This window comes from Carassius auratus, unplaced genomic scaffold (assembly GCF_003368295.1).
Source record: "Carassius auratus strain Wakin unplaced genomic scaffold, ASM336829v1 scaf_tig00022598, whole genome shotgun sequence".
NCBI classification, from domain to species: Eukaryota; Metazoa; Chordata; class Actinopteri; order Cypriniformes; family Cyprinidae; genus Carassius; species Carassius auratus.
This window is the reverse complement of record NW_020525201.1, coordinates 81,991-106,184: the sequence shown is the minus strand read 5'-3', so window position 1 is coordinate 106,184 and position 24,194 is coordinate 81,991. Positions and strand designations below refer to the sequence as shown.

Here is a 24,194-nt window from a genome sequence, read left to right as displayed (position 1 = left end):
TCCGTACTAATTGAGTAGTAAATGTTAGTCTATGTGCATCACAGTGTTCTAATCAGGCGTGACGCGCAACAAGCTTTTGCTTAAGTGCAAGAAAGGTTTTGTGCCATAACCAGCAACAATCTATAGCACATATTATAATGATTTCAGCTTTGCCATCACTAAAATAAATAGATTTAAATGAGTACTTCAGTACTTGATTACTTGTGCATGTGTGTTTATGAAACATTCTAATATGCTTGTGTATGTGCATGATATTCAACTATAAGTATATTTATTTGTGTGTGTTTCTCATTACAGGAGCATGGTATTCCAGTAGATCAGGGATATGCCGTGGCACCTCATCATTCTGGTGTGTATCCAGTCCATATTCAGCTTTATGAGGCTGGAAGAAAGCATGGGGCATACGAATGACCAGCACTGAGGAATACCCACACCTCAAACCTGCACGCCACCGCAAGGGATTCATTCATAACGACATCATGGTACGGTTCAACACATCTTTACACCATACAAAAATCTTTTAAGTTTTTGATGTAGAATAAAATGCATTTTTCCTGGGATCAGTATCACAGGAAACAATACATCAGGTACTTGAAAGACTAGTATCACACAATATTTATATCAGAAACTGTAATTGTTTAATATTTAATAATTGATTTCTTCCAAATTGATTTTGTACAAGATCCCTCCTCAATGCCTGATTAAAAACGTAGTGTGTTATTATAATCTTTATTTCTGACTAACCAAAATATCTTTTCTTAACCTATTAGTGCCATGCCAGCAGGTTGAGCTGTCAATAACAAGCTTACTTAACATACACAGAATCAATTAATGTGGGCGGGCTGCATTTCATGCTTTGCAGGAGGTTGTATAGATTTGTAATCTGCCAGAGGTTGCTACGCAGGTAGTGTAGTGAAAATGCAGTGAGACTTGACTAAAAGAGACTGCCAAAATACAAGCAACAGCTAGCATAGCAAATCAATGAAACACACACACACACACTCCAAAAGAATTAATGATGACACACTGGGACTGAGATGAAATAGCCCATAGTGCATTAACCATAGCCCAAAGCACAGATTTTGCATAGATGTCCCCAGCCGCAGCTTTGAAATCAGTTTTTTAAATAGCTTTTTGCTGTCTCTGTCTCTCATTTCTGGTTAAAGGCCTCAATGATTATCTGAAGATTCATTTAAAGGGATAGCTCACCCTGAAATGAAATTTCTGAAATAAATCATTTACTCACCTTTATGTAATGTAACCCAGATGGCTTTCTCTCCTATGTGAAACACAAATAGAGATGTTTTATTTCACTTTCAAAAATTATTATTGTTATTTTTTAGATTAATATTTTATTTTGAGTTCCACAAAAGAAAGTTTTATAATGGGTAAAAAAAATGTCTTCCTGTTTTCCGGTTCCTTTAATTAAGATACATTTATAAATAGAGCTTATTTTGAAATAACCCCCTAATCATATATGACAACATGTCTTGAAGTCATTAGATTTTTCTTACCCAATTGCCAAATTGATTTTGTTGAGGTCAAAGCATAAACCTATCTACATTTTGTTAGATATATGCTTCCAGTAAGAAAAGCAATTTGCCAACTTTTAATCTTTTTTGCAATTTTAGAGAATTGGATTGTTTTAAGCTGTTTTAGATATTTTACTGAAAAAAAAAACACAACTCTCATGAAACAGCAGCAATTAATGCACTCTTTATTTGGTTTTATGAATACTTGTGCCTTGTTTGTGAAGTTCAGACAAACAAATTAGAGTACTCTCTTTTGTTAGAGCATCAACACACTACAACATGTCCCTTTTTGTTCTTTCTAGTGAATTAGAGAGCTGTCATATTTTCTCATTCACAATACAAAAGAACAAATGTTGGCAGGCCTAGTCAAGTCAGTTTTGTTTTTACATGCACTTTAGATGTCATCATCATCTCTTGCTTTTTAAGAGCGTTTTTAATCTAGCTAAAGACAGATGTTTTGCAGCAGGTGATTGTGAGCCCAGATCTGTCTTTTTATTTAGTGCATGCACCAAAACAGTTTTGGGTCAGTCGTTCGGACACCTGCGACCTAACGACTAGCATAACAGGTCTCAGATCAGAGATCCAGAGTACTGAATCCTGATGAGTATGGATCCGTGGAGCTATGAAGCATGTCAGACTGTTACAGTTCGGTCTGGCTCCGCAATACAGAAAAGTCAACATTGCCCCATAGAACTGACTGCTCCTTTCACAAACCACAATAATATACTGACAGGGCAAGTTACATTCAGTGAGAAGAAAGAAGAGGGAAGGTGGGTGGAAGGACGCATGAATAGAGTTTCATAAATTCTCCAGACATGCTGGTTTGACAGAAAGTTTAGTGTGTTTGCACTAGAATTGAATTTTAGTTTTTTTTTAGATTCAAATATTAAATCAAGACCAAATGCGTGCAATACAAGTTTTCTATGCCCGTCAAGTGTATGTAGTTTCAGCAAAGGCACGAGTTAAGTTGAACACGCGTGCCACACAATAAAACAGAGAGAGATGTTAAAGGGGGAAAGGCAATTAAGTTTAAGGTAGATGGAAAGATTGGAGAGGGTCCCAAAGATCTGTTCCAGTTTAATAAAGCAGTCCGAAAACAAGCACATGGGTGATGAAAGCTCTTATCAGTGCATTAGAGCCCAGTGTGTTTGTGGGGGTGTTAATGTAATAGATTTAGCTGTTTTAGCAGTTTGCTGGAGGAGTCTAGCTGACTCTCTGATTTACACACTGTTACACTGTTGAGAAGTGTACTGTGTTGGTCCTTAGAAATGTACTAGCACCTCTCAACCTGCCCCTCTCTCTGTCCGTCATGCACAGAGCAAGTATGTGGGACATGCACTTTACTGTTCAGAAGTGTGTGGTTGGAAAGATTTTCTGGAAAAAAAAAATCAGAGAAAAAAAAAAAGTTTTTGAAAGGGCTCACACAGGCTGCATTTAGTTGGTCAAAATACAGTAAAAATTGTCAAATATCATTACAAATTAAGATTTTCTTTAAAATATTTTAAAAATTTATTTATTTCTGTGATGCAAAGCTGAACCTTCAGCATCATTACTCCAGTCTTCATTGTATGAAGACTGGAGTATGTGTAGAAATTCACATTGTAGAGTGGCCTTTTATTGTGGCCAGTCTAAGGCTCACCCGTGCAATAATCATTCTGTCTAACCAGCATCTTGATGTGCCACACCTGTGAGGTGGATGGATTATCTCGGTCAAGGAGAAGTGCTCACTAACACAGATTTAGACAGATTTCTCAACAATATTTGAGAGAAATAGGCCTTTTGTGTTGAGAGAAAAAGTCTTGAATCTTTGAGTTCAGCTCATGAAAAATGGGGGCAAAAAATGGGTTGTGGGTTGAGATATTAAAGGAAAAGTTAATTAAAAATGTAACCCTTGTTGTTTAGTCACCTTCAAGTTCCAAGCCAAATATATTTTCTTTCTTCATCAAAATACAGGAGGAATTCTGAAGAATGAATGTCTGTCTTTTCTACAATTATACTGAATAGCAACTGGCAACTTTCAAAGCCTCAAAAAGTCTAGTTTCCAATCTGTTCATCACACAAAACTATTTCATAACTTTTCTATTTACAATATAAAACACAAGGAATTTCATAGACTACTTTTATGATATTTGTGTGGCGTTATATTGAAACCCGAAAGCCTCAGTCCACATTTGTTGTAATTACATTGAAAAGAGTGGCTGTTTTGTCGAAACACATGTATATAATGTGTTTTACTGTGACTGGACGAGTATGCTAGAGAAAAGGAGACAGCAGTTTTTGTGTTGTTGTCAAGCAGTAATTTTGTCACATTGAGTCACAGTATATTTTTTTTATATTCTCTTTCTCTTTTATTCTTATCTGTCTTTGCCTGTTTGCCACATATTTTATTGAAGCATTCAGCTTTTTCCCACTGAGACATGATCCTGTTTTCTTTGACTGATTTAGACAGAAAGCGAATGGATGAATATATATGAAGTTGTCTCCACACAACGCCAGAATAAATATACATTGATATGAGACCTAATAAAATGTCACGTGTAGAACTGAAACGGGGCAGTATTACATGATGAACGACAGAGAGGTTTATCAATCCACCATTAGAAGATTCATAATGAGGTTTCATTAGCAAATACAGAGTTTGGTTTGCACTGTATTGACTGCAAATCTTTGTTGTCCTAAACTGTGTGTGTGTGTGTGTGTGAGCAGGTGTTGCCCCGTCAGACATGCGGCTTATTCACACACACCATCTTCTATAAAGAGTATCCAGGAGGCCCTAAAGAACTGGACAAAAGCATACGAGGAGGAGAGCTGTTTCTGACCGTCCTGCTCAACCCTGTGAGTATAAATCACACAGACGCTCGCTCACACACTGCTACTCCCTGTCGTCTCCGCTCATTTCATTCTATCAGCCTGTTGTATTGTTTTTCTCTGTCTTATTCTGTCCTCATGCCCCCCTCCTCTGTCTCTCAGGGTTTCCATGTTAGTGTTGCTTATAGATTTGTTCTCCCAGCATGAATCACTGTTCTTATGCTGAAACTCTGCTCTGCTTGAATCAGCAGCGAAATGAACAACAAGAGCGTGTGTACAGTCGTGTATATGTGCTGTGTGTTTCTACATTAATTCAGTGCTCCTCAACTAGTGGGTTGCGGCCCAAAATTGAGTCACAGAACTATCCTGATAGGGTCATGAACTGCAGGAAATACAAAATAATGCATAAAACAATACATAGAGGTTATGAAATTTTAAAAGGGAAAAATGTTCCCATGTATTTTGCTATAGATGTCAAAGGTTGTGCATCCAATTTTTCCAATTTTTAAAGTCCATTGTAGTCTATTACAAGTCATTTTTGTAAAAGAAATAAAGCTGAAATTTAGCAATGTTGTAACTAACTAAAATCTTTCTAAAGGGCTAGTTTACCCAAAAATGACTCTCATAAAATCCATGATGTAGTTGACTTAATTTCTTGAGTAGAACAGTAAAGAAGATTTTTAGCTCAAATCGTGCTCCTTGGTGATTCAAAATTAATACACTTGCAGATATAATGAGGTCTTATGAAGTGAAATATTCGGTCTGTGCAAGAAACTGAACATTATTTACAACATTACTACAACTAGCTGTAATCCTGAGCCTCGGGCAATTCATTTTAACCAATACATTTTGGTGGACTTGATCCAGTTCACCAAATCAGACTAAACCATCTGTTGATTAAGATGAGTTTATTCTCTTTATATGCTTTAGACATCCACTAAACACATTATTATTTGATGCTTTATTAATATATATGTATATGTTATGTAAACAAACTAGTGAGTTGAAACAAAGAACCAGTTTGCGGTTTTGCCAGAGGCTCTGGATTACAGGTAATAATGTTATAAATAATGTTCAGTTTCTTGCAAAGACCGATTATTTCACTTCATAAGACCTCAATATATCGTCAGGAGCCACTGGGATTCATTTTGTGTTGCATGATATGCTTTTTTGACTCTCAAAGTGACAGTAGCTGATGAATTGAATCTTATGAATCACCAAGGACCATGATTTTGGCAAAAAATCTTCTTCTAAATCTACTAAAAAACTACTGTTGTACTCAAGAGTACAGTCAACTACATCATGGATGACCTCAGGGTGACTAAATTAATAGCGCATTTTCATTTTTGGGTGTACTGTTCCTCTAAAGTTGATGTACTAAAATTGCAAATACTAAAACTGAAAAACAAAAAAGAAAATCTAAATGGAAATACTTTATAAATACTGCTAAAATAGCACTGGTTGAGTTGCTACTGGATGTCTAATGTAAAATGTAGAGCATTAATGGATACTGTAGATGGGCTGATGAATAGATGCTGTATGTATTGTGGACATGCTCGCATTAACATCCTGTGCATTCTTCATGGGTATGAGGTATGAAAATTTGATGTTTAAAGAGTCTCTGCTTGTTTGTTTGTGTGAAAGGAGCATCAGAGTGAACCTTCTCCTGTGGCTAAAGGCCATTACTGACTGTTGACTCATTCCCATGGTACAGCACTGACCTGAAAAACAAGCTGAATGTAATCAGAGATTGTGTGTGTCCTCATGTTCGCACAGATCCTGATCATCTGTAATGCCAGCAATAACAAACAACCAACAGAGACGGGGGGGGGGGGGGGGTGAACATAGGGAGATACAGAGGTGTGAAGATATAGTATATTGTAGGCAGTGTGTGTGGGATGAGATTGTTCCCTTCACACTTACCTTGCCAAACCAACTATGTGTGATGGTTTGTTAATAGTGTGTTAACTGTTTGTCTGGATAAAAGAAGAACCGATGAGAAAGAGATATTGGCAATCATTTATATTCTTTGTATAGTGGATGTTATTTAATTGTGTTTTTAATTTATATTTTATATTAATTATATTCATATATTTGATTGTAATTATTATATATTTTATTATTATTATTATTATGCACATTACCAGTAACATGATCACACATCTGTCTTTCTACATCAAACTCAAAGTCATCACATACATATATTAATCTGACCGTAGGCTCTCTGATTTATTTATCACAGCCACATTCTTCTGTGTTAAGATGAATCACTGTTAACACGAAGACACAGCACTACTTATTAATGACACTCTTCTCTTCTCTTCTCTTCTCTTCTCTTCTCTTCTCTTCTCTTCTCTTCTCGCATCGATTAAACATTTTATGGCAGTGATAAAAATGTTATTAAATAGAAAGAAAAACAAAAACATTGGTAAAACATTGATTGAAAAAGGAAAAAAATTCCACCAGACTCTCTTGTGTTCTCTTTGTCTTCCTATCCAGAGGGCTTTAAGGGAAACTCATTTATCTGCCCATTCATTATTGAGGTCCTGAAACGAGGCATGTGTGTGTGTGGTGTGCTTGAGAGCATGAGGTTAACAGAGCATAAGATCGGTTACAGTGGGGAGAACACAGTGTTTTTGACACTCCATTTTACCTCATTTATGCCCTTCCCTGAAAACAGGACAGTATGCATGGGGCATCTTTTATAGGGATATCTTAAACAAAAATGTACATTCTGCCATTACTTGCTCACCATTATGTTGTATCAAACCCATATATGTTTCTATATATATATATATAATTTAATTAGCATACAAAAAAAACATATGCATTGCAATCCTTTAATTTTTAATATTTGACATGTTTGTGTGCTGCTATGCTTCCCTGTGTTTAATAAGCAGCGTGTACGCTCTTTAAATAACAAAGAAAAAACATTGCGCCAGACTTTAGACCAGGTTTGAGTTGGTCTATGGCACAGTCTATTTTCAGCTTTCATGTGCCTGAACACACCTCTTTTTTAGACCAGCACGCCCATGGGCGCACAAATGAGCGCAAATGCATTTGCTAATTAAACGACGTGGCACTGGATGGGAAAATGCGAATGGTGCCGGATTGAAACTAGCAAACACACTTGCGCTGCGCCTTGCGTCGCATTTCACCGGGTGTATTATAGGGCCCATGGTCTCTCAAGCTTTTATTTTGGCCAAAGGCTGCAGGGTGAACTTTAAAGGTGTGCTGTATTAGATTTATTTATTTTTTTTGACTATACCAAAGCAAAAAAAAATACCATAATGTGTTTGCAGATATTTAGGATAAAGGCTTAGTTCACATACTTGTTTCTCTGAAGAACAGTGCTTCAGCCAGTGGTTCTACTGTAAAATGCTCATTCTGTGACGGAAAGTCTGTTTTTGTTTTGGTCTGTGTGATTCCACCCACTGCCAGTTTAACCAATAGTATTTCAACACCCCGGGTTGCCAGTTGGTTGAAAACACAACCTATTGCAGACATTGATGCCAGCAAACGAACTGGGTCAGAGGTCGCAGATTCTAGCTGACCTATAAAGTTTTTGTCATCCATCTAAAAATCTCTGTGAGCAGAAGAATATTAAAATACAGATAAATCAACTCAGTGTAAGGCTCGTTGTCTAACATCTTTGGTTTTGCTTGCATCTGGCAACCTGTGAGTGCCGAGTCTGAGGAGGTGAAGAAACAACTCTCTCCAATATTTTTATTTGACTGCAGTACCCATTACAACCTCTAGCTGTTAATATTACAGTACATACTGCAGTTTCTGTGACAACAGGTTTACAAACACTTTTCCAAAATCACATTAAACTCAAGGCACATGCAGGGATGGAGTTCGCTGCAATTATTGTGAAAATGTTTTGTGTGTAAAGGCCAGATCATGAGCTGTTCATGTGTAAATGAACACAGTGCCTCACTTTACTTTGAAACACACAGAGATACAGACTATACTTATTTAATTAAATCAAAGCCTTTTGGATTTGATACATACACAATAAAAATAGAAAAAGAATACTTAAAATATTTCTGTGTTTCATACGTTTGGATCAACATGAGTGTGATCAATTTTAATTTTGGGGTGAATCGTTCCTTAAAAAGCAACACAACAAATTATTTAACATCATGTATGTTGATATCAACTTTCCATTATCCTGATAATGCATCGTCAAAGAACATGCAGCACTGAGAGAGAGAGAGAGAGAGAGACTATGCACATAACTAAGCAGTTTGTACAGGAAATAGAAGGGTGTCAAATCAGAGAAAAAGAGAAAGGGAGTATGTGTTTGTAAGAGAGAGAGCTTAAAGAACAAAAAGAGAGAGAGGAATGATGCTTGAGGACAAAATTTTCCAGCTGGACTCTCTTGTTAAATGAGCCGATGGGTGTGTGTGTGTGTGTGTGATTCTGAGTCTTATTAAGCTACACTATCTTAGGGAAAGCTAGTAATACATACACCAAAATGGTTGTTCAGCACCATCTTTATTAAATAAAATGTCAATACATTTAGCACTGAGAGGAACAGTTGTAGAATAGACATCAGAATATACAAACATGCCCTTCTTGTGTTGCTGAATTGTCCAGTATTTATGCATGAAATGCAAAATCATTTTTGAACCTTTTTGATCATAATGGAAAAGCATGATAAAATTCCAAGTTTTGTGAAAAACATATAGCTTTTATTAGGGAGGTCACAAATGAAGTGAATGTCAGATTTTTCGAATGAAACTGGTTGATCTACTTCACAGAGTCTCAGTCATTCCTTCATAAACCAAACTGAGCAGTGATCTGGTTGCAGAAGTTAACAGTTTTGCATCAACTATTCCTTTAATACTGTATTCTGTCTGTGTGTGTGTGTGTGTGTGTGTGTGTGTGTGTGTGTGTGTGTGTGTGTGTGTGTGTGTGTGTGTGTGTGTATGTGTGAGTGTGTTATTGCCATTGTCAGGCCAAGTCATTATAAGTACATGTGACAATCGTGTAGCACCAGTCTGAACAAGTAGGTCAAGATTAATACTACACAGAACAGAAAAAGAGATCAGGTTGGATTTTGCAGGTGTGCTTGTTATGGAGAAATAGAACAGAATAGAATATAGTATAATAATTGTAGGTTTTCTGTTCAAATTCATTGTTATATATATATATATATATATATATATATAAGAAAAAAAAGTACACAACGACTGTAGTGACAGTAACCTCTCGTTATTATGCCCCTTGTGTGAACATCACATCCTAATTTAAGTAACCTTACAGAAACGTCAGCTTGTAATGCTCATAGTCACAGTGAAAGGTGAGCAGTGGTAATTGGAGTCTCTCATCCTCTGTGTGTGTGTGTGTGTGTGTGTGTGTGTGTGTGTGTGTGTGTTTGCTGGTTAAATTTTCATGACTTTTCTAGGCTAGTGATTTATAATTCTGTCAGGTCCCGAACCTCTTCCAGAAGGAACATCTGTTTGGAACCCTTTAGATCCTCTCAGTGTGTGTGTGTGTGTGTGTGTGTGTGTGTGTGTGTGTGTGTGTGTGTGTGTGTGCATGTTCAATAGGTAGTCCAAATTTAGCTGTTAAATGGTGGCTTGTGCTGGCATTGTTAAGTGAGTGTTGGACAAGCAGGATGGATGCTTTTGGACCTGAGATCCTTTAAGGATGCTTTTTTTCTTTTCTTTTTTCTTTCGTTCACTCTCGTTTCTTCTTGTTGCTTGCTCTCTTTCTTTGCCCTGGCTGCTAACGCTAGGTAAAATGAATCATATATGGCTGTGTGTGTGTGTAGGGGTTGCTGTTTCCTGGTGTCTATTTCACAGAGCTTATGTGTGTGTTTGTTATTAACCGCTGAAAGCGCAACATAAATCATATCTTGATCAGTCTGTTTGAGGTACAGCAGAACTTGCTCAGTGGTCAGATTGATGTTGTACATACGGCAAAAGCCTGTGTGTGGAGCGAAGGCGAACATTCACCACAATCCCACCAAAATACTTTATAATGCATGACATCTTTTTAATATCACGGGTCCCATTCATTTTCCCCTGAGGGTTAAATTGAATTCAGCGGCTGCGAGTGTGTACGCGAGAGTGTGTGTTACACCGGTCCGGCATAAAGCATGCCTGTGTGACAGAAGCTGCTAAACTTGTCTCATTATCCCATAAATATTCCCCGCCCTGCTCACGGTCACCTCGCATCCCATCCATCAATCAAAGCCATTGCCGTGCCGCCAACATATCCACAGCAACCTTCTGAGGGAGCAGCACTTAGGCCCTGATACAGAGTCCATTACACGCTCCAACCAGATCCTGGCTGATTATAAAACACTTTCAGCTTACAGGAGACAGTGTGTTCTAATGGATCATGGTCTTTTCTTTTACCTTAGATCTAATAAAACTGATATATAATACAGCAGATCTCATTTCAGGATAAATGTACGAGTTATGTGGAAAATAAATTGATGTCAGTGGGTGAAGTTCTTTGTGGATGCTTAGTTGGCTTTAAAGACTTCTGCTGGATTTTGCTGGTTCATGTGCCTCTGCGTTTATTAAAGATTATTGATTTAAACATCACATTTTATTATTATATTTCATGTATATATAATATTTATATTATTGTTAATAATAGGATGGCCTAACGGTCTCTATCCTATACTACTCAATGCACCTGGACGAGTGTTGTTTCTCCCATAAAAACGTTGTCCTGTGTCGGGTGTGTTGTAGCGTCAGCTCTGCCTGGCTTTGCTGGGAGTGTCTGTTTTAAACTAGGCCACATATTCCCTCTCCTCTCGCAATGCAACCTACTAAACCAGTCAAGCATATTAGAGACCCAATAAAACTTCTTCACTCTTCCTTTTTCTCTGTCTTTCCCTCCTCGCTCCTCGCATCTTTTCTCTTCTCTCAGCAGACCCTTGTTAATCGTATTGATTCTAATCTCCGCAGACACTGTCCGCGAGTGACCTCACTCTAGTGGATTACATCAGAATTACAGCTCCCCTCCACATCAAGTGGACGCATCCGCTGGGTTTACCTCATTTGAAAGGCCGCTGATCGGCTTGCAGTAATTGAATGTGCCCCAGGGGTGCTCTGAAACACCCAATAAAGGGCCCGACGCAGGAAATCAGCACACCCTAGTGCAGCGTATAGCCTTTATCAGAGACTGCCACCGAACCAAATGATCAACATTACTGCAACATCTGCTGGGCCGTTTACAACACATTTGACAAATAAAATCATGCACGAGTGTGACTAACACATTTTTGTGGACAAATGTGGGTCGGTTTGTAATTAATGCTCTTATGAAAAAAGGGTGTTAGTATAATAAAGCAGCAAAGGTTTAAAACTTGAGCATTAATGTACACAATACTTCCACCTACAGGAAACACTGGGGTGTTACAACTATTTCACTCTGGGTTTTTATGTTAGCAAGTATGTTATAGTAGCAAAGGCTGCTGTTTACTTCTGACATGGACTTACTTATGAATGAATGAAAACTGTTTCTCTGTTTCTCTGTAGATCAGTATATTTATGACCCATCTTTCCAACTATGGGAACGACCGCTTGGGATTGTATACGTTCACTAATCTGGCGAACTTCCTGAAATGCTGGACCAACCTGAAGCTGCACACACTTCCTCCCCTGCAGCTCGCGCACAAGTACTTCACACTCTTCCCAGAGCAGAGAAACCCACTCTGGCAGGTCAGCTATGAAAGAGATATAGACATTATCTTATTTTAATTTACTTTCATGTTTAATCAGATTAGCACTGAGTGTTTTTTCCTAGTTTGACGAGAGAACTGATTATAAAAATGTGTGCTTTTTTAAATAAATGTATACTCTTATTCAACAAAGATGTGTTAAACTGGTTAAAAGTGACAATAAAAACTTTATTTAAATGTGTATATATATATATATATATATATATATATATATATATATATATATATATATATATATATATATATATATATATATATATATATATATATATATATATATATTTGAAATAAATGTAATCTTTCTATTCATCAAACAATCATCCAATCATGGTTCACACAAAAACTTTAGCTAGCACAGATCATGTGACACTGAAGACTGGAGTCATGATGCTGGAAATTCAGCTTAGCCAGAAATAAATAGAAAAAATTAATCAGTTTACAATAAATCATTGTCATTTCTTTCAAAAACATTTAAAAACTCTTATGAATCCCATTTTTTTTGTTCGTTTTTTGGTTTGTTTATTTTTGTTTTGTGTTAATATTGTTGTACATCGATCTACTCCATTTATCTCAAGTGGATGCTGAACAATGAAAAGCCACCAGAAAATGAAAACACTTGGATTTATGTGCATATGTGCAATATGTAGCATATTTTTGTTTGGTTGCTACAATTGTTTTATTTTGAAAAGATTTACATCTTAGCCTAATACAGTTTTACAATTACTGAATTAAAAAGAAAAAGATTTCTGATTGTTCTGTTTTCAAAATAAATTTTGTACATCATGTGCAAATTGATGACATGTAGACATCAGCAGTAACAATTGCAGACTTACTGTCCATCCTGAAAAACAGACCCTATATCCGAATAGGGCTCTAGAATATGTATTAATATCTGTCATATGAAATCTGAAGATGATCTCAATGATTCTTCATATTCTGTAGGCATCGAGATGCAGACCATGTCGAGTCCTCTGTCTCCATGCTTCATTTATTGATGCCTGATCTCATTTATGATGTTGTTCTTCAGAACCCATGTGATGATAAACGGCATAAGGACATCTGGTCCAAAGAGAAGACCTGCGACAGGCTGCCCAAGTTCATGGTGGTCGGGCCTCAGAAAACAGGTAATTCTCTTCTTCTGATGTAAGAGCATGTTTCTTTTTAAAGGGCTTCAAAGTCGTCAAAATGTGCGTGTGAATCTCCTCGCTTTGCTGTTCCCCTTGATCCTGCTTCACATCTCACCTGGTGCTGCTGGAAATGATGAAAGTGCAACTACGGGCTTTAGCTCTAGAGGAGAACAATACAGACACGTCCCCAGAGGGCTAGCGGGGTAGAACAAGGGAAGAGACAGAGCGCTGTTTTGGGGCTGTAAGATTTTGATTGGTGTCAAGACACTGTCTTGTTAAACACTTCTCCTCTCTGGACTTATCTTCTTCTTCCCTGCTGTATCGCAAACTCACAACACACACACACACACACACACAAAAATCCATAAGGTAAATGGTGTATTGATCCCATGTCTCTTAGTTTCTCTGTCTGTGGGCTGAATCTCCAGGCCTCGAATATTTCTCTTCAGTGCTATCAGCTCCACATGTAATTTCATCATTAGAAGGGGAAGGGCTCGTTGATTTACTTCCCCTCCTTCTTCCTTTCTCTCCTGCCCTCCTCCTTTCTCTATTCATCTCTCTCTCTCTCTCTCTTTCCAGGCACAACGGCGCTCTACCTCTTCCTGATCATGCATCCCTTCATCTCCAGCAACTTTCCAAGTGTGAAAACATTCGAAGAAGTTCAGTTTTTCAACACCAACAACTACCACAAAGGCATCGACTGGTGAGTGTGAAGTGTGCACCAGGCATGTGTTTCACTTTCTTTTGGAGGAATACACAACGGTTGTCACATGATTGTTTAATTGCAATTAAGTAGGTTATGCACAAATAATTAAACATGATCTTCACTGTTTTGGAAAATATTCTATGCCATGTATTGATCTGGAGAACAGTAGAATATGGTTTCTTTTCCAAGAAGTCACATTTTATTTCAAGGATCAAGTTTTCGCTATTAACCATTAGCTATGACTTTTGCCTCAGTAAACTCCTAATTTGCTGCTTATTAATAGTTAGCAAGGTAGTTGTTAAGATTAGTTTTGGGGTTGGATTAAGGGATATAGAATACGGTCATGTAGGATAAAAAATGAATATGTGCTTTGTAAGAGCTAATAAACAATATGCATGCTAATATAAGCAACTAGTTAATCGTGAAAATTGGTCCTTGAAATAGCCAAATGTAATTATAATTAATATTATTTTAAATAGAATTGTTAAAAAATAATAATTTAAATAACTATTCCTGATATCTATTCTAACTTAAATTCATAAATTGTTCTTACACAGGGGAGCAATTCTACTCACTGAGAAATTAAAGTGCTTGAATATGTTTGTGGCGTATTTGAAAATTTAATTTCTTCTTCTGCTATTGTCCATTTTTGTAGGTCAGTGGATTAATGTATGGATCCACCGTATAAAGTATAAATTGTTAAATCTAAAATCTAGTATTAACGTCTTGTGGCAAATGGCTTACAAGGGGTTCATAAATTATAAATATTTTGAATAGTTTTTGTGGGCCAAATTGAAGTCATGTAGTGTTTTTTTACTTTGAAAAATATATTTAAAATAAAACAACTTTTTGAAATTAATGTGTAAGATGTGTCCACTGACATGCACAAAGCCCCCTATGAATAAGTCTCCATGACTTATTAATTCATGGCTACATTTGATTTATTTGATCCACAATTTTAGGTAAATTCGTGGCTACGTTGTGCTAGTTTGTTCCCTTGAGGAACAAATCAGTGTAACTTGGCCATGATTTATGTAAAACTAAGGGAAACAGTAATAAATTCTTAATTTGGGGCACAAGGTGTAAAATGTACTTGGTGGTTAAACAAGATTTTCCTTTTTCTTTATCTTGGACAGTATTATTTGTCATTGACCTAGATATATTCCTGCCACAAGCACTTTTCATAAATTGGTGAGGAAAAAAATCTTCCATGGCAAAATCTCCCACTGTAAATGGCACCTACTGTAGGCGTGTGTGTGTGTGTGTGCGTTTGTCTTGTGTGAGTTTTCTCTGACTCAATATACCTCTCTTCTCAAAGGTACATGGAGTTTTTTCCTGTACCCTCTAATGTCAGCACAGATTTCCTGTTTGAGAAGAGTGCAAACTACTTTTCTTCAGAGGAGACGCCCAAACGAGCTGCCGCTCTCTTGCCTAAAGCCAAAATCCTGACTCTGCTGATCAACCCTTCAGACAGGGCATACAGCTGGTATCAGGTATGACTCTGACCAATCACTAAGCACAGACTAGTAGAACCGCACAGTCAGAGTTGTGTGGATGTGTGAAAGATCCCGCTGTACAGCACAACAGTCAATGCCACTGGTCATGTTTACATGTTTTCCAGTATTAATTAGGATCACATTTTTTGTTTTTTTAGCTAGGCCGCTTGAAATAAATTCATCAAGTGTGATTAAAATATAAAAAGTGACTATTCATCTATTTCAAATAAACGCTGTTCTTTTGAACTTTCTAGTGATCAAAGAATCCTGACAAAAAAGTATCACCGTTTCCACACAAAAATGAAGCATCAAAACTCTTTTTATCATAGATAAAGAATAGGTAACACCTATTAGATGCTTATTAGCATGCATATTACTAGATTATTAGCCATGTATTAGTGCTAATTAAGAACATATTAATGCCTTATTCTACATCCCTAATCTTACCCAATACCTAAACCTAACAACTACCTTACTAACTATTAATGAACAGCAAATTAAGAATTTATTGAGAAAAATGTCATAGTTAATAGTTAACAAGTGTTACCTATTCTAAAGTGTTACCGAAACTTTACACATCAGCATATAAGTATGGTTCACAGAAATAAATTAAAATAGAGTAGTAATTTGTATCGGTGCATATCCAGATGAAGATCATTCTGATTGCATATGTGACAGCTGTGAAAAGTCAAGCTGTCAGACAAATACATCAGAATACATGAAACATTAATGTGATAGGTACATGAGGATGAATGTGCTGTGCAGAATCACTAAAATGCATCTTAATAGATGCAGACAAAATAAGCATGAATCACATATTATTACATAAAGGAAAAAGATGTGTCTTACATGCATGAGTTTTAAATATAAAGGCAACACAAATTCATCCATAAAGCAATAAAGGGAAAAAGGGGTGAGAAGGGAGCTCAACTACCTGGGCAGACGTATAGAGGACAGTGTATTTTCTTACAGCATTACTACACATTTGAACTCTTGCAGAATAGTATACATAGCGCTTAAATCCATGAAATCATGTGTTGTGTGTATGCGTGTTGGTGTGCTTGGTGGATTTCCGTAGGAAGCAAGCGTGCACATGTTCATGTGTGATATTGTGGAGAGATTGAATATGTGTAAGTGTGAGTGAGAACATCACTGGGTGTAACCGCATGTTAGAGTTTGTGTGAGGGTGAAATCTCATCAACAGCGTGCACAGGGGGCACAGCATGAAGCTGCTACCACACCACACATCAATTGTATTAAAAGAATAATATTGAAGATTAAATACAGTTTAAGCCCTGTACATTATCAAGCTTATTACATGGACATGAAATTTAAATTTGAGTTGAAATTGTTATTTAAATAATCTTTTTAATATCGTATCTTCTTAATCAGACTAGCAACAAGACAGGCGGCAATATGACCGTTATACAAAAGTATTTGACCAGTTTGTAATTGTTGACCAATCGGAATCAGAATAAATATTAATGTTTAAGTCACTGCGCAGTTGGGTTTGGTTTTTAACATAGTTGTAATTTCACTGGCAGCATCAGAGAGCTCACGAAGAGCCGGCAGCACTGCAGTTCAGTTTCTATGAGGTGATCTCAGCAGACCAGCTGTCTCCACCTGAACTGCGCTCTCTCCAGAACCGCTGTCTCGTACCTGGACTCTACGCCACACACCTGGAGAGATGGCTCACATACTACCCTCCAAACCAGGTAACCAATCTGGACCAACACTGGTATTTTGGTATTTACACAGTACGTTTTCTGAATTTTCTACTTCCTGTCTGTCTCCTCCTGCAGCTAATGATAATTGATGGACAGCAGCTGAGGAATGACCCAGCTAAAGTACTGGACGAGCTTCAGAAATTTCTGGGTGTTACTCCCTATTACAACTACTCCCAGGCACTCACGTAAGGGTCACACACACATATCTTTTATATCAAGGAGGGGACCTCCCAGATTTACATAATTGCAGTCATTCTGTAATATGTTTAACCTAAAGTCTGTTTTTTTGCATTGTACATAAGCTAAATAAGTAGACTGTTCTAAAGTGTCGAGTTAAGGTATTTCTTTTTTCTTTTTTTTTTCTTTTTAAGAAGTTTCTTGTGGCCAGCACATCTGCATTTATTTACAGCAAAAACAGTAAAATGGTCAAATATTGTTACAATATAATATAACTGTTTTCTAGTTATATTTTAATAAATAATTTATTCCTATGGCAGAGCTGAATTTTCAGCATCATTACCCTAGTCTTCAGTGTCACATGATCCTTCAGAAATTATTTTACTATGCCATGGTGCTTAAGTTATATTTATTTTTATCAATGTTGAAACTAAATATTTTTGAGGAAACTGATGCTTTTTCAGGATTCTTTGATGAACAGAAGTTCAAAAGAACAGCTTGGATTTAAAAAAAGAAATATTTTGTAGTGTTATAAATGTCTTTACTGCCACTTTTGATCTTTTTAATGCAGCCTTGCTGAATAAAACTATTACATTTATGAGCGGTAGTATGCAAAATTTAAATCACTTAAACTATTTTAAAATGCACAGGAATGGCAAACACGAACATGCAAATCTCCAGTAATTCAAAAATGAAATCACTTTTCCAACTCTTTATGGATTTAATCTTAAATGTGTAAAGATATTTTAGCCATGAGCCTACAGTCATCCACTGGTGTTTGCACCAACATTTCTGTGAATGATGTTGTTTCACTTCATTACTGATATTTTGCTCGTTTCATTTTTTTTCAAATTAATGAAAAGGTTATAATGTCAAATTCAATAAATGCATTTACACTGTACAAGTACAACACATATTTAATAAATTGCATGCGTTAACTTTGACAGCCCTACAAATAAAAAAGGTTATTTTATGCAGCTGTGTGATGTAGGTCCAGAGAATGTCGTTTTTTAGGTTTAACTATCATAGTGGAAACATTTGGTCTGCACTTGGATACACAAACAAGAATATCCACACGCACACAGATGGACACAGGCTCATCCAGAGATACGATACAGGATCAAGCCTGTCATCCATGCTGTCCCTGATCCCATGTGTTTGAGAATCAGCGGATAAAACGAGGTGACAGATCCGTGTTCTGAGCAGTTGATGCCTGTTTAATCTGTACAGAGCCTGAATGAGATTAATTGTGATCATCTGGCTGTAGCCATTAGCACATGATTAACTCTCCAATTAAAAACGCTCGTTAGGCATCTGACACTGGTTGTTAGATTGCTCATAAGGTGTCTTGTACATTTGAACAATTTTGAAAACATAATAGGAGACAGAGAGGAAAGAAGGAATGTCGTTCATTGTTAAGCATGCTTGTGAATGGTTGGAAACCCACCGGTCAGAGGATGAGGTGACGCCTTGTCATGATTAATAATTTAAATTTAGATTATTAGCACTCAGCATGTTCAAACTGTAAGAAAGATCTTGTGACAAGACTTGTGTAACTTGTGACTCAAATTGATTTCAGACATAGAAAACGTCTGTCACAACTCTCATTTTCTAACACCTTTTAAAAGAGAAGTTCTTCTGATGAATAAAAAATAAATTAATAAAACAGTCAGCAAGTGTGGCAAAATGTCAAATTTGGACCATGTATATAAATCATATTGTACTATAATATATTTGATGAAATTCAATTGAATGAAAATTATATTCACTCATTTCAACTTTGAAAGAGAAAATGATCAAAATGAACATTATATAGTGCCTAAGTAAACTGTTCCTTTAAATAATGCATGCTATTCTATATTATAAAAAATTAGAAAATATTATATATAAAATATTTCCAGTGGCTCCTGAACCAAAAGGACCTCAAATGCATTGTGTTAAAAAAAAATGGTATTTTGAAATGAAGTAATGGCTGTATCAGATTATCATTCTTGATATAAAATGCCAAAACATTGAACTCAGTATTACCTGTGTGTGTGTGTGTGTGTGTGTGTGTGTGTGTGTGGTCATTCTGTGAGTCTCTGCATGTGTTCTCTATCACAGACAGCTCCATCAATCTTTGGCTTTTATTAATAACCTCCCTCTGTTTGAGTCTTTCTCACTTCATCTCTCCACATCTCCTCTCTCTTTCACTTACTGTCACTTCTTTTTGTGGCTTCACTTTCCTCATTTGGTATTTTGTTTCAGTCTTTCAGCAGTTTTCTTTAGCTCTGCCTGTCACTCATCATGCATGCCATACATCACTCTCTCTCTCTGTCTCTCTGTTGCTTTCATCCCTTTTTCTTGGGTACTTTTGACCTTGCTGACATTTAAAATAACCATCTTAAAACATACATTTTACACTCACAATTCACTTTTTTTGGTTAATTTATATCTTTTGTATCTTTTTTTCGCCATATTTTATTTAATGTCTCCACTAACAATGCTCAACAGGTGTTATCTCCATCTCATATGATGTATTGTGTTTGATAATGGTCTGTGATGGAAATTACATTTTAAATGTTCTGTTTTGGATAAAAAACTAAAAATTTAAAAAAAATCTAATCAGTCCTCCAATGGTGCATAATATATATAAAGAATCTTCTTTGAGCAATATGTGTTCTGAATTTTTCCAAATCACATTCGAATGCATAATTTGACAAAACTACAGATGATTAAATATACTTTTTTGTGAAGATTTTTAAACTTTTAAATGGATATTAATTATAGTACACTTAATAATGAAATAGCTGTTTAATTATATTGTCACCTTTGAAATAACAATAATATTTTAAGGGTGAAACCAAGGTTTTGAAATTAAACTTTAACCTTCAGAAAGCAAAAAAAAAAAAAAGCTCTTTGTTTTGAAATACATAAAGCTCTTATGTTCTCTATTCTCTCTGTATGTTCTGGTACTGAGATTAAACCAAGAATATCTGAGAAAACTGTAGAGCATGAAAGGGAAAAATAAATTAAGACAGACAGACAAAGAGAGAAAACAAAACAAACAAATACTTTGCCACATATTTTATGAAGTTCATGTTTCAAAATACCTTCTGCTTGCTGCTTTGTCAAAGAACGAACACAGACACAGACGCACACACACACTTTCTATCACATTTAGCTGAGAGTGGTTAGAGATTGCTGATTGGGAGTTGTTTGTAGAAAAAAATCTTTTAGATTGTAAAGCGTTCTCAATATCTTCACAGGTTTGATCCTCAGAAGGGCTTTTGGTGTCAGCTGTTGGAAGGGGGCAGGACTAAGTGTTTGGGGAAGAGCAAGGGCCGCAAATACCCGCCCATGGACTCTGAGGTACCACCTAACAACAGTAAACTCTGAGCAAAATGAGTCTTTAATCTTTAATGATTGCAGCTGTGCTATAGAGGCATGCCAACACTGAGCAATATGGGTCATAGAGAGAGAGAGAACTGTCTAACATGTCTGTAGCTCATGTACTGAATAACTGATACCTGAATACTGAATACTGAATAACTGATACCTACAGAACAACTCGGACTCTCGCTTCATGTTTCTCTATTTTTTCTTCTCTAGTTTTCCTCACACACACATACAAGAAAATTCTTACATTTACTCAACCTTGTGTCATTCTAAACCTACACTCTCAGAAAAAAAGGTACAAAAGCTGGGGAGTTACCTTTTCAAAAGCTAAACTTTTGTAACTAAAGGGTTTATATTGGTCCCTTGAAAACCACATGTTAGTACCTAAAATGTGCATATTAAAACCCGAAGTGTACCTTTTGAAAAGGCACTGTCCCAGTGATACAGTTTGGTATGTTTTCAGTATGTGAAAAATAAAACATAAAATTGCGTTGTCTTTCTGTGCTTTTATTTTTGGATGCAAAATGTTTTAGCAAAATGTATTTTTGATAGTGTAAATTATTGTGTTATTGTTAGACTAACAGTGCTTGTTGGATAAAGATTAACAGAGACAGGCTGACCTTTATGCAAAATGGATATGCAATACTTTCTAATATTTACAAATGAAAATACAACCATAAGATAAAAAAATATAAAAAAATGCATTACATATAACACACTGAAAAGATGTTAAGAAGATTCAAAACTATACTTTTGTGTTAGTTTAAAGTGCATCATTAGTTTAGTACAACTTGGATTGTGTTCTTTTCCTGAAGCAGTTATTTTTCAGATGCATTCACAACACTAGAGTATATCGATTTAAATGGTATTGTCCAATTTTACTTGAAAATATATATTTAGTATACCGCCCAGACCTAAGCTGAACTAACAACATCCAGTCAATGGTAGTCAACACAGCACTGTATTTGTTTTATACAGGTGTGCACCTAATTAAAAGCTGTTCTACTCACTAAAATATGTGTTGTTTTTACTCTTTCCTTTTCTAGTCACGAGTGTTTCTCTCCAGATTCTACAGGGATCAGAACATTGAATTATCTAAGCTGCTGCACAGACTGGGTCAGCCGCTACCAGCCTGGCTCAGAGAGGAACTACAGAAGGTCAGGTAGCCCTAACCAAACCACCGCTCCTCTGGGTCAAAGATCCGGATTCAGCCCTCAATGGAAACTGGAAACTAGAAACTTGAACAGTACTCAATGCCACCTACCTGCAAGCTTGCGGAGCAAAGGTCAAAAATTCAGCTCACCGTTTATTGGTGCCTCTGGAAATCCAAACAAAGCAGTATGATGTTTCCATGGCAGCATGAAAATTCTGTTACAGAAGGTCAGATTTTTTTTTTTTTTTCGGTGAGGTAACCGTGACCCTTGAACTTCAGATGCAGCTAACGAAAGACTGCATGAAAACTGTAACTGAAAAAAAAAAAAGTAAATGTCCACAAACTTCCTCCTATATATACTGTACGCTCCCCAATCAGACACTGGATATAAAGGTACGGCTTTAGATTTTATACGTCGTTACAGAGAGATTTAGAACTGCACAACCACTGTTCATAACCTCACTCTTGCAAATATATCAGTCAATCAATATATCAGTGAAGATGCAAAATGAATATGGAGAAATAAAGAGCACAGTCAATTTTTTTTTTTTTTTTTTTGCGTCAGCTTTCAATGGAGTGATGTCATTGTGATGTCAATGTTTCAGTCCACGTCCCAATTACTGTTGTTCTAGACACACTGGCATGAAGAGCCAGAATCATTTCAGTCTGTGTGTGTGTGTGTGTGTGTGTGTGTGTGTGTGTGTGTGTGTGTGTGTGTGTGTGTGTGTAAGCCCTTGTGTGAGTGTGTGTCTAGGCATATGTATGTAGCCAGGTAGCCTTAGCCCCGCCCACTGCACTGCAACTGGTTGGCTGATGGATTTGAAGTGTGACTTTTATTTTTGAAAACAATTTGCCTCAATAAGGTAAGAAAGTGCTTTGTGAAATATGTAAATAACTATATATATTCAATAAACACTGGAGAGAGACATGTTTCCGTAAAACTGTCCTTGCTAAGTTCTGTCTCTGCACATGATATATATATATATATACATACAAAAATGCATTACATATCACACATTAGACAAGAGGTCAAGAAGTTTTAAACAGTATGCTTTTGAGTTAGTTTGAAGTGCTTAATTTGAAGCAAATCTCACTTGGTTTTTGTTTGTACTTTATCTATATAGGGTTAGGGTTAGGTTAAAGGGTTAGTTCACCCGAGAAGGAAAATTCGTCCATCTTCTACTCATCAGAGTTATATTAAAAATTGCCCTTGCTCTTCCAAGCCTTTCAGTGGGGTTAAGCGGGGGTTTGTTGTCAACAGTTCAGAAGACGTGAAATAAAGTGCATGCATTTGTAATAAAACGTGACATTTTATTACAGATGCATGTAATATTTCACGTCTTCTGAACTGTTGACAACAAAAACTCACTGACCTCAATTGAAAGGCTTGGAGGAGCAAGGACAAATTTTTATATAACTTCGATTTAATTATTCTGAAATAAGAAAGTCACATACACCTAGGATGTTTTCGAGGTTGAGTAGAAGATGTACACATTTTCGTTGGTAGGGTGAACTAACCCTTTAAGTTACCTTACTGTTAGGATGTGTGTAGTGATCATGTTTTTAATTAAATACCTCCCTCTAGTGGTGACAGGCTGTACTAACATAGAAAACAAGGTATTACAACTATAAAATAAGTCAGTGCATCTGATCTGGCTGATTCTTCAGTTGAGAGTCTTGCTGGTATTGGCTATAAATATGGAGTGATTCTTCATGAACGCTGGTTACATGGGTCCTTTGCTTCACATGCACATTCTGGGGCTGCAGGCGACACTATAATATAGTTCAGATTATTACAGGCAGTGGTTAGCATTAGGACCCCCAGGGGAACATCTTTAAGCTGGAAGTAAGGTAACTCCTGCAAAGTGGGGGTGGCAAGCAAGGGACACCTTAGTAACTAAAGATTTTATATTTTTTTACTGTTTCCAGAAATAGACTCACCTCACCTACACTCTTCTTACTTCACAATATACATCACCAGTAGTGTGCACAGACCAATGGAGGGGCAGGGGAGAAGTGGCATGACAAGAACACAGTCGTGTGTGTCCCTCGGTAGAAATTGGGACCGAAAGGGTACTTTTGTGTTGGTGATTAAAGGGGTGGGGACTTGAAATTACATCATGCAAGAGTCTCCATTAAACCTTACCCCATTTGTTCAACATTTGGTTTCCGTGCTTCATTAGGCTGTCAAAGTACTGATAAGGAGACAATCAGAAACACATTTATGAAAATGCCATTGTACGTGCTTTATTATTAATGCAACACTGGGCTTAAATAAATCAGTTTTAAAATGCATAACAGAAGATGTGACGAGCATGATAAACAATCGACATGCTGTTTTCTCAAGCTGACAGTGTAAGTGTACAACAAAGAAAGCTGAAT

At 36.6% G+C, this 24,194-nt stretch overlaps 1 protein-coding gene across 1 annotated transcript; it reads left to right on the top strand.

Moving 5' to 3' along the window:
* Positions 1-297: 297 nt before the first annotated feature.
* On the top strand, positions 298-22,748 carry LOC113077424 (bifunctional heparan sulfate N-deacetylase/N-sulfotransferase 4-like; the record flags this gene model as incomplete). The annotated part of the gene is given in 11 exon segments (XM_026249838.1): positions 298-379; positions 382-482; positions 4,239-4,367; positions 11,846-12,028; positions 13,076-13,172; positions 13,755-13,878; positions 15,200-15,374; positions 16,922-17,092; positions 17,180-17,289; positions 20,530-20,632; positions 21,706-22,748. Coding segments are annotated over 11 exon segments (1,395 nt in total), but the record flags the coding sequence as incomplete, so codon positions are not given.
* Between the last annotated feature and the right edge of the window lie 1,446 nt (positions 22,749-24,194).